Source organism: Nuphar pumila, chromosome 12 (assembly GCF_984573655.1).
Source record: "Nuphar pumila chromosome 12, dmNupPumi1.hap1.1, whole genome shotgun sequence".
In the NCBI taxonomy this organism is placed as follows: domain Eukaryota; kingdom Viridiplantae; phylum Streptophyta; class Magnoliopsida; order Nymphaeales; family Nymphaeaceae; genus Nuphar; species Nuphar pumila.
The window spans coordinates 96,036,197-96,047,394 of NC_143260.1; the positions used below are offsets into that span (position 1 = coordinate 96,036,197).

Here is an 11,198-nt window from a genome sequence, read left to right on the forward strand (position 1 = left end):
AAATAGAAAGACTATGAGGATCCGTAACAAAGTATTGGCCATACATATATTGGCCCTCCTCAACACTGTAACAAAGTATTGGCCATACATATATTGTCCCTCCTCAACACTGTAACAAAGTATTGGCCCTATAAGAGAGAGAGAGAGAGAGAGAGAGAGAGAGAGAGAGAGAGAGAGAGAGAGAGAGAGAGAGAGAGAGAGAGATGTCCATGCTAAATGCAAAATGTTAAATGGGTTTTTCTGCTCTTCCGTTATTTTTTTAGAAGTTTTGACCTCATAAATGTGTTGGGCATGGTCGATTTACAAGGAATCCACGCCTGGATCATGTGTTTTCGATAAAAAAAATGATATTTAGAGCCTAAACAATTTACAAAGATTTTGAACCATTGATTTTTCGAACATTATAAAAACCCACATATGTATCGGAATTGAACAATTCAAGAACTGATCCCTATAAAATCAAGTACATAGATCACATCTGCAAGGTTAGGATTTAAAAATAAAACAAAAAAAACTCATTTAGCACGTTTCATTTAGCATAGACCCTTTACTCTCTCTCTCTCTCTCTCTCTATATATATATATATATATATATATATATATATATATATATATATATATAAAAGCGGTAGGTTCTTGATCCATACATAATTGACAGGAACTTGATTATGGTGTGATGGGATGCTCAGCATTTTTTCGGGGAAAAAATGCTGAAAAACGCATTTTGGGGTTCCCAACGACTGCTGAGACCTTTAGTGGCGCTTCAAAAGCACGGCTAAAAGCCCTTTTTAAAAATGCCAGGTGCATCCTTAGGGCCTTCTTTGAAGCGTCACTATCTTATAACACTTTGATTAAGTACGAGTTAAGCGCAGCTACCACTTTTCCTATGTATATATATCATGCATTTGCAATTGATGAAATTTGTAGCATGCGAGATCTATCGACCTTTTTTATTTCTTTTCTATTTATATAGACCCCGAAGAGCAGATCAGGTGATCAGTGAGATAAGGTATGGACACCACCGATAACTGTCTCTCTCCACCGTCCACTGCAGCAACAAGTCAGGCCTACCGTATGTAAATGGCACTTGCCGATATCATGGCCCACTGATTGTGGGGATGGGCAGTGATGGACGCTGATGATGCCCTATTCACCAGCGGATGGTGACAAACGCTAATCCCCTGATCCACCTTCCATGGCAACACACAACACATCGAAGTTCAATCAGGGTAAGGTCAAGAATATTGTTTCACGGCAGCTGGCTGGTACATAATTAGAGGTAATGGTCACATTCGTAAAAGAAAGCATGCAGAGCAAAAGGACAGATGCAAAAAATATAAACTGGAATAATGCCTCTCTACTGCAAAAAACAGATGAGTATAAGCTGCACGTATATAACACATTTCCTTCACAAGGCAGCATCGCCATAACATTTGTTATTTTTTATTCTAATCAGACAATAAGCAGCAATGACAAAAAGCTCTTTATCAATTGCGTTGATATGTACACATTTTACTTTTAAATATGGAAGAAAAACAAAAAAATTAGCCAATTTGCTCTTCGGTGGTGTTAATGAGAGGCTCCTCTGTAGGGTCATTTTGAGATGTTTCTTCTTCTCGAGTGTTGTTAAGAGGGCCTTGTGGGTTGCCAAACAAGATAGAGAATATGTTCCTATGGCACTCGTCACAGAAGCAAAAATATGAGAAATGTCCCTCACCCATCAGCCGGTGGACGGTTGCCCCAGGCACTACACGTCTTGCATACTCATTCATCGCCGGTGGAACCACTCGATCATCAGTCCCCTGAACCAACACCACCATTTCAGGAAAAAGATATGTAAAATCAATTATTAGACACATGAAAGAAAAGAAGAGAAGGATAATGGATGATTTCCTCGTTCAGACTGGACAAAAATGGATTGACAAATTAACTAAAAAGTGGGACACCCCATGCAGGTTTATTTGCAGAATCACACTCCCAAAGGAAAACCGCAGAAACAACAAAGAAACTGAAAAAGCAGATGACAATAAAGTTTGCAGACCTGCCATATATGAACGGGGCCAAGAAAGCCTGTCCACTCCTGCTCATCGCTAGAGTACATGGATTTGATCCATGGGAGGAGCCCCCACTCTTTTCCTTTCTTCTGCACCTGCAGGTCAGCAAGGCTAAAGCCCCAGTTTGAGACCTGCAAGACAGCTTCTTCCACAAATGGTGTGGGGTCGCCCTGCCTGATTGACTCCTCCACATCCCTTAACCAAAATTCAGAAAATACTGGATCTTCAACCAAAGATTTGTCCTGTTAACACAGCAGCCTTAGTTAAATCATGTTGTATATACATGAGAACTAACATTCACCACCCAGATACAAGAACACATGAATCTTGTAAAATATAAAGCGAAAAAGAAAAAACATACACATACATGAAGGCAAGAACGATGTAAAAGACAAAGCACAAAACCAAACAGATGGAGGAATGTCTAGATATGCCATTTAATGTGCTTGGGTTACCTTTCCCTGGTTCTCAATTTGCATCAAACAATACCTGTTCAGCTTTAGGGGATTTCTTCTCTTTCCTTCAACCGAACCAGCAAAACCCCTTTGATGGTCATAGGGATGGGTTATCCTTATTCCCAAGACCTTCATGAGCAAGGTTGCCAGTCTCACTCTTGCACACATGCATGTGGACACACTCACATCCCAATCTACATGAACCAATATATATATATATACAGAGAGAGAGAGAGAGAGGGGGAGGGGGAGGTATTTGAGCAGTAGGGCCAGTCTATACAATAGATCTGCAAAGAGAAACTGTGCTTCACTGCAAACCAAACAATTTGAACTTACATAGCATCTCTAACTTTATAGATAAGGCAGTTTAAAACATTTGGTTGTATTTTGCTACAAAATCCACCGTTTGAAAAAACAACCAGTTCATTTCATACCACTGTGGGGGTCGCCCGCATGGCCAGCAGGGTAGTTATGAGGGTGCTGAGATGAAGGCACCAAATCAAACCCTACGGGTGTATCCATAGCTTTTAGAGGTGGGCCACATAAGACAGGGCCCCACCTGAGGTTTTCCATGCTTTGGTGAGGGTTTCTGGTCATAAAAAAAAACTAATTCATGATTCTGAATACTATTTGTTTATTTTTTTTATGTCACATGGACTAGCCAAATAGGCCGCTGCACTCGCATCGACGCAACGCAATGCGAGAGTGGCACCCGGTGGGTTATCTTTGTCCAAAATGGACTCGATCACAAGTAGGTTTCGAGCTCGACCTGAGCAGGACCTTGCTCGAACCCGACTCGTGTCGGGTACCGAGCCTGACCCGGCCTGGCTCGTTAGCTTGTAAGGGATCCCCACAACAAACCGAGCTAAGCCCGGACTCAGCAGGCACACACACACACACACACACACACACACACACACACACACACACAGAGAGAGAGAGAGAGAGAGAGAGAGAGTTTTCCCCTCTCTCCCCCTTCAACTGGGAAGAACGAGAGAGGGGAAGAGAGAGAGAGTCTTTCCCTCTCTCCCCAATCGGGAAGAACGAGAAAGAGAGAGAGAGGGTCTTCCCCTCTCTCCCCTCAACCAGGAAGAGAGAGAGAGAGAGAGAGAGAGAGAGAGAGAGAGAGAGAGAGAGAGAGAGAGAGAGAGGACGGGGCTTGAGAAGTGGCCCGGGGCTCGAGAAGAGGCAGGATGGGTTGGGCATACGCACCAAGTTTTTTTAAAGTGCCACATCACCGCACCCGCATCGGTACCCGCACCTATGTGACATAGCTTATTTTGAATGATGTTGATGCTAACTTGATCAACATCTTCTATCATCAGTAGTAGCCCAAGATGGCTTCCTCTATTCCCCATTGGAGAACTCCCGATTGGCTACGATCCATCTAGGTACTCGGGCATTATCTATTTTGTTTGGTTCTTTTCTGTTTGTAGTGAAGCTGGGAATTAGCTCCGACGGCATTTGAACCCAAGACACCTCAATTGTGATAGTGCAACCTGACCATCAAGCTATTGCATGCATGAAGATTTGGCGAACAAAATTGAAACTACTGAAATTAATCTTGATAGAAATTGGACAAGAATATCCATTTTATGATTTCAAGACTAATCAATGTGATTCTCACTGCTCTTCATGCACTATTTCATCACCAACTTTACATCATCAACTGCTCAAAGGCTGCTCTTCTCTGTCCCTAATCCAGTAAGTTACACTATAGGAAAATCAACCCGTTCAAATTCCTCTCTGCTAAATATTCAAGTAACATGCAGTCTGGAGATGCCATCTCTTATCTTTCAATGAGATTTTAAGGCATCACAAACTTGGATTCCAAAATTCAACAGCTTCTTATATTCAGCTTTTAGTTCACATTTTGTCTTGTGCATTGCTTATAGCCTAACAAGCTAACAACAAAAGTAAATAATTATAACAATAACAACAGACAATACACATTGGAATTTCAATGCAGAAAGACTTGAACCATTTCAGTCAAATAACAAAATTTTCCTGAGGATTTCAGAAAATATTGGCAGAATAAGAAATCTAGCAAACAAGCTCATAAGCACAATCTAACAAAGTCCCTATACTCAAATTTGTTACTTTCTCTACCAAAACTTAATATTAACATGGTTCACATAAGCCACATAAAGCACTTATCAATAATCATCTATATAATTGGGTGTAACAATGTGTAACCATATTCCTCTACTAAAAAAGAAAAAATTCACACTTCAGCAATAATTGCAACAAATCAAATCACACGAGGTATACCCAGAAATGAATCACCTTCTTTCCTAATGATAATGATAACCACTTCATAGGCCGAATAGGACCTCCAGAAAGGAAGCCTCTCTGGTAAAAGTAGGGCAGAAAGGATGGCAACCTCCGAGCAAGAAAGAACATCAGTTTCCTTCTCAAGGTCCATTTATCCCAAGTTTTGTACCTTTCCTCTTTTGTCATCTTTGATTCATATGGATTCCCCATCGGAGCAAACAAAGCCACACCTGAAAGTTGAGCTTCATAAATAAAACAAAAATAAAAGATAACTTGGAGTCAAGAGGATGCTAGTGCAATGGGGAAGGCCAAATCCTCTCCATGCTCCTAACAAAAGTGCAGGGTCCTACACTTTTCATAAGACATCATGCCCTTGAAAATTGTGATAATAATTGCAAAAACCATAAAAAATAACTCTTTAAAAAGAAGAACTGAAACTAGAAAGAACCAACTAGAATGATGAGATCAATAATTAGGGCTGGAACAATGAGGCAAACCAAGCAAGCAACTTACACAAAAAAGGCCCAAAAGGGAGGAAGAAAAAAGGCTATACACAGTACTGTCTTGTATTCTGAGGTTCTGCAGAAGGCTGTTTTAGGTCAGTCCTGACACTTTTTTTTTTTTGAAAAATTGGCGGCCCTCAAGATTCAATCCAGCATTGCCATGCTGACAGCCCAAGCAAGCACTTTCCCATTGCACACCAAACAATGGCCCTCAAGCATCATTAGTTCAAACAAAGAAGATCACCAAGATTGAGCTTGAACTTGAAACATTTATAGTCAAAGCCTAGCTGGTGGAACTTTTAGCCGACACTGAGACAGTGTTTTATTTTTTACATCTAATCAAGGCATGTGATGTCGGCTGGAGTAAACACTCAAATGAACTCAACTATTCCTTTTGATTTATTCATCTATGTGTGATTATGTCGGGTTCTGACTCTCCAATATATAGAAAGAGTAGAGAATGCTTCATCCAATAGCTCAATTTATGAGAAGACTTGAATTTATATATTAACATGCTGAGCTATGCCTATACTACCACAATCAGCTTGACTAATTTAGCAGCCCCACCAGAAACTACGCTAGTACAGCATCCACTTACCTTGTAAGGCAAACAAAAGCATGTAATCAATGATAAGTGCAGAAAAATGCAGATAATAAGCGTATATAAGTATGAAAAGCTGTTTTTTATTTGAAAATAGGTAAAAGCTATCATATTGGAGTGCCTATTGTCCTTCCTTTGGTTTACGTAAAATAAGTAACCATTTCTTTTAGAGCCTTTTGATATTTACCAATCATTAGGAAGATCAAAACATATTTTCTAAAATGAAAAGTGGACTATTTAAGTCATTCTTAACATTCATAATTGACAAATATAAACACAACTTTATTAACAATCACTCATCTCCCAAATATGATTGTTGTTCTTGATGCAAAAAGTTCACCATATGCAACTTCCATTTATTTCCATGCCCCATATCCAAGACCACCTGGTGGAAACTAGAGCTAAGGGTGCAAGTGGGTTGGTTCAGGATGGGTTTAGTCAGACCCAATTTTGAATTGTAACTGAAGCCAACAATGAAGATTCACATGCAACACATAAAGCATAAGAAAGGTCTAAGAGAACCTGATAATTAAAACTTACTAGTTACTAACGAACTTGTTAGTTGTTACTGAAGGCAAAAACCAAAAAATCACATTACGAACCTGGAGTATTCTGATCAATGTTGTCAGAATCGACCTGAATCGTCCCAAAGGTGATTCAAAAGGGGATGATTCAGGGCCGACTCAACCAGTATTTATTTACTATTTTTTAAGAGGGTTAGAATTTTTTTAACATTTTTAAATAAATTTTTTTAATGACAGTCATCCTGTGGTGAAAAGGTACAGATTCACAAATGATTCAACTCAATTTGATTCAGAGGGATTTGTGAGAAACCGATTCACCCACTGAACTGATTTTAACACTAAGGGAGCGGATAAAGGGGCACTTAAGAAGAGTAAGAAAAGTCCATGACTCAAGTTCGATAAGTTGGTATTTTAAGTACTTCCTATATAAGATAGTTTAGGTTAGTGAGAAAAGTTTATGGTCACTATAGGCCAAAGACATCACACCTGCAAGTCTTTCTGGTATGTATCTGAGTGCAGCCCATGCATGGATCCCTCCACCTGAGTAACCCAGCACCCAGAACTTGACTTTTACACCCACAGCATCAGCAATATGCAACAAGTCAAGTGCTGAAGAGTTCAAGTTCCTGTAAGGATGGGGATCGCTCTCCCCAAAACCAGGAAGATCATATGTCACCAACCGCACACCAAACTCCTCTAACAATGATGAACTAATTCCAGGTAATCCTGTTACAAACAAAAAGAAAAACATCGAGCTTTATAATCAGTAACAAAACTAGCACCCAATTTCACTCCATTCAAAGAGCTCACACATGTGCCACCCATCAGATTCATTTACCTGCAAGACGGGATGAAAGAAATGAATGGGATGAAATTAAGGAGTATCTGGCCTGATCTGCAGAAACACCTTGCTCATGATATGCCACATATCTTCCATCAGGAAGCTGAATACGACTTGCAGTTGGAGGAAGTCTGAGAACCTTTACAGGAAGTTTGCTAGGCTGTGACAGTGGCAATTGTTGTTCACTGCCAGCCATCAGAACTGCAGATTGTGATTCAAATAAGTCATGCTTCCTTAAAATGAAAGACATCATACTTAGATCTTTCAAAAATGTATTTTGATTTACAAGAACAAATTTACTAAATGAAAGTGATCAGTATGGGACAATAGTTTATCAGCATGCAGGAAATCTTCAAAAGATTCAGTGACAAAAGGAGTCAAAACTCAACCATCATTTTCTCATGGATTTGAGAATTGAAAGTTCTAACAAGCGCATGGGATCAAAATCTGATATTTAACATTAAAAAAGCTATGTATCCACATATGTAGATACATGCTTGAAAATATACAAAGCTATTCTGATTTGATCCTTGAATAGCACTGCCAAGTAGTTAGGTGAACTTTTTAATGCACAAACCCCTTTTTTAATCACTTAGTTTCAGAAGTAGCCCAATAAATGCAACATCTATTTTGCCTCACTAATGGTATCCAAAAAAAAGGCACTACCATCACATGTCAACATTTGCCAGGGGTACCATTCAACATGAGAGAGAGAGAGAGAGAGGAGATTGCCAAGAAAATATGCGTATAAAAATTTCAAACCTGTTCCAAAGAACAAAATCGTAAGTAGTTCATTTTAGAAAGAAACTGAAGTCCACCAATGATCATTTCCGGAGACACTCAAACAGACTGTTAATAGAAAAAGGAATGTAGGAAACGTTCATGCCCCTTCATTATATTATTATAATGTCTCACTGTAGAAAATAAAGTGAGAAGATACATTTAACAGTGGGAAGTAGTATATACATAAGATATAAATGTAAATTACATGAATATCTCAAAATACAAATCGTCATGAGAAATTTATTTTTCCAAAGATTTACTATTTGTCATAACCGTGCAACCAACAGATCTAATATCCACTGTCATCTTTTTCATCCATCCACATTTGAAATTTCCTCTGATGACATACATACAGCAAGCATGAAAACCTCCAATCCATCACAAAGGCAAGGTACTTCAATCTAGAGATCTAGGAAGCAACAAGATTATTTTATTTAGAGCATTTTGAATAGAAATTTGGAATTGCCTAGTAAACCTACCTCTTTACTGCAACTTAAGGACTATTCACCAACAATGCATCCTCATTAAGATACCAGAAACTTTACACAATTTATTTCGAAAAGCACCTCAGCTACTGAATCAACTTCTACATGTTACACATTTAGAATTAGTTTACAATTGTGACTGACATCAATCTTGTGAGTAAACCAACTTCTTCAGCTTTTGGAGCTGTATGACAGTAAACATGATAATTTGAATTTGCATTTTAATCGGGTTGAAGACAATAGCCAGACTATGGCCAATTTTTGAATGAGTTATCTAAGATCACAAAATGTGAGCAATATTAGAAAGGAATTTTCATGGATAAATCTTGTGTCAGTCAACTAACAAACTCATCAGAAAGGATAGACTTACGCTGAAGCTCTTGATATTTTCTTTCATAAGGTGAGGGGGAAGAGGAAGCGGGTCCAGAATTTTCAAAGAAAAAAAAAATCTCCAAGCACTCTCGTAATAATAAGCAGTGGCAGGATTTCAAAATCCTCTCTGTTAAAAAAACCTCGTTGAATTCGGTAAAAGAGGCGCTACATACTCAAGTTTTTAGGGTTTATGAAAAATGAAAATGTCAAAATCATTTCTGCAACTTATTCGTGAGCTTCGTTGTTATTCCAAAAAAGTCTTGTTCTTGATATCACAGGCATTATCAAATGTTGCATATATACTGATAGTAAAATTCTGAATAATTGCAGTTCAAGGAAACCTAGAAGAGTGATGAAAAAAATTAAATACGGAGGCAGATGTACCCAAAATTGCAACTTGAAATCAGCAAAAGACCAAATTCATCTGTACCTGCAAGAGCAAGAAAGAGAACAAAGAGCACGACAGGCCATGCGTGCACAGGGTCCTTATCTTCCGGCAAGTAGTCATTCAGAAACTTTAATCTGCTAGAGACTACAGCCCAAGGACCTCCAAACTTCCTCACTACGAAAGAGTCCTTGTCACCAAGCGTTTGTTGCAGAATATCTTTACAGCCAACGCCGAATTCGTGCAGCATTTCTGCCGTAGCCTGCAAGAAGCCCTTCACCTGATCCGACAGGCTCTCTTCGAACCTTTCACGGTCGAACCCATCGTTGATACTCCTGAAATCCATCCTCTTCTTTTCACCATTCTCAAACCCATCTCCCACGTACCGAACGCCCGGATCATCCACAAGGCTCACCAATTCATCCCCCCAGGATCTGGACCCTGGTATTTCAGCCATTGAGGATGATAAATCAAGACCGTTCCCAGAATACTTCCACTTTTCGGAAACGTTGCTCAGGAGTACCAAATTCGAGCAAGTTCCAACCCAAGAAGAAACGCCAGAAAATCACTGCCTTCCAGGGACACCTCTCGAATGCTTTAATTTCTTCATCGCCCAGCTTCCAAATTCAAGAACTTTGTACACTTCCAATCAAGCCAAACATACATTGACAACCACGATCTAAATGTTTTCTGTTGCGAATTGGAGATCTCCCAACTTTTAATCCGACAAGAGCAGCAATAGGATCACAAACAATTTACAGAAATCCAAACTCCGCGACCGACTTCACGATCTTTCCCAATCATTAAGATAAACAGTTTGACGTCAAAAAATCAAGATTTTCGACAAATCTTATCCCAATATCCAAAACACACCACAGCCACAAAATAACGCATATTCCATCACAAAAATAAATCAACACCTCAAAAACGTTAATCCTACTACCGATACCCCCAAAGCCACAAAAGAAAAAAAAATGATCTTCCGAGAAATAAATCCACCAAAATGGCTACACTAAACTACCGTATTATATAACTTGCAATTTATGGCCAAAACTACAAAAAAAGTGCAAATTTTAGGTCTATGATCAAACAATCGGTTCTGATAATTAGCAAAATTCTTGTTTAAGATTCGAAACGGAACACCGATCCCCTATCACGAGCTCTCGTCCTCTTCGAATTCTCGGAAAACCGAAGCTTCCTCCAAAGACCGTGATCTTACGGAAACTAAACCCCAACTTTCGGTGAAAAAAGAAAAGGATAAAACCCAAACGACGAGATCCGATTTCTCACGCTCTTTTTTGCTTTCTCGATTTCAGAAACCCTACAACTATTCTCTCTCTACAGGGTCAGGAATGTGGAAGACTCCGTTTGACTCTCTCTCTCTCTCTCTCTCTCTCTCTCTCTCTCTGAGCTCTGCTGTGTGAGATTCGGATTAAAACTTTGGAGGTCCCGCAGGCGTTATTTACAGGAACGGTGGGGCCGGTGCTGAGGTGGACACCACACGGGTGAAAAAGTAACAGGCACCTTGCCGTTAACGGGGAGACGTGGGGTCTCAAACTCTCAAGAAACGGACGTCATAACGGTGTTTTCCGAAGCAGGTCGCCGTTACGCCGTACGTCACGATGTTTCCGTTGCTATCCCCAGGACGTGCGTTGGGTGGGTGTTGGAGATGTAGGGGAAATGACCGTTTAGTGCTCTGTCTTTTGCAATATGACATCCACGTCGCAGGAGGAGCGCGATCCTCCGTTTCGTTCGAATGATCCATTTCACAGTGACAAACGTTTTTATCGTCAAAATGTCGTTTTTCACAAACTCGCGAGAAATTGAAATTTGTTCATAAATCTCGCATTTTTTTAGCAAAATCTTGGCAATAAAAAAATAAATTTAAAAATATAAAAAATATTTTTTATAAGAAAATATTA

The 11,198-nt window shown here is 39.5% G+C and overlaps 1 protein-coding gene across 1 annotated transcript; it reads right to left on the minus strand.

The window, feature by feature from the left end:
* Positions 1 to 1,390: 1,390 nt before the first annotated feature.
* LOC149821235 (uncharacterized) lies at positions 1,391 to 10,705 on the minus strand. The gene is made up of 6 exons (XM_089981996.1): positions 9,322 to 10,705; positions 7,249 to 7,452; positions 6,897 to 7,136; positions 4,795 to 5,012; positions 2,041 to 2,295; positions 1,391 to 1,801 (listed from the first exon to the last, which is right to left on the minus strand). Exons 1-6 carry the CDS (start codon positions 9,731 to 9,733, stop codon positions 1,544 to 1,546), a joined length of 1,587 nt encoding a protein of 528 aa, XP_089838122.1. The 5' UTR covers positions 9,734 to 10,705; the 3' UTR covers positions 1,391 to 1,543.
* Between the last annotated feature and the right edge of the window lie 493 nt (positions 10,706 to 11,198).

Coding starts and splice junctions, on each gene's coding strand:
- LOC149821235 (XM_089981996.1), bottom strand. CDS start 9,733: ATGGCTGAAATACCAGGGTCCAGATCCTGGGGGGATGAATTGGTGAGC. Junction 7,137..7,248: donor TCTTTCATCCCGTCTTGCAG/GTAAATGAATCT, acceptor TGTTTGTAACAG/GATTACCTGGAATTAGTTCA. Junction 1,802..2,040: donor GCCCCGTTCATATATGGCAG/GTCTGCAAACTT, acceptor GTGTTGGTTCAG/GGGACTGATGATCGAGTGGT.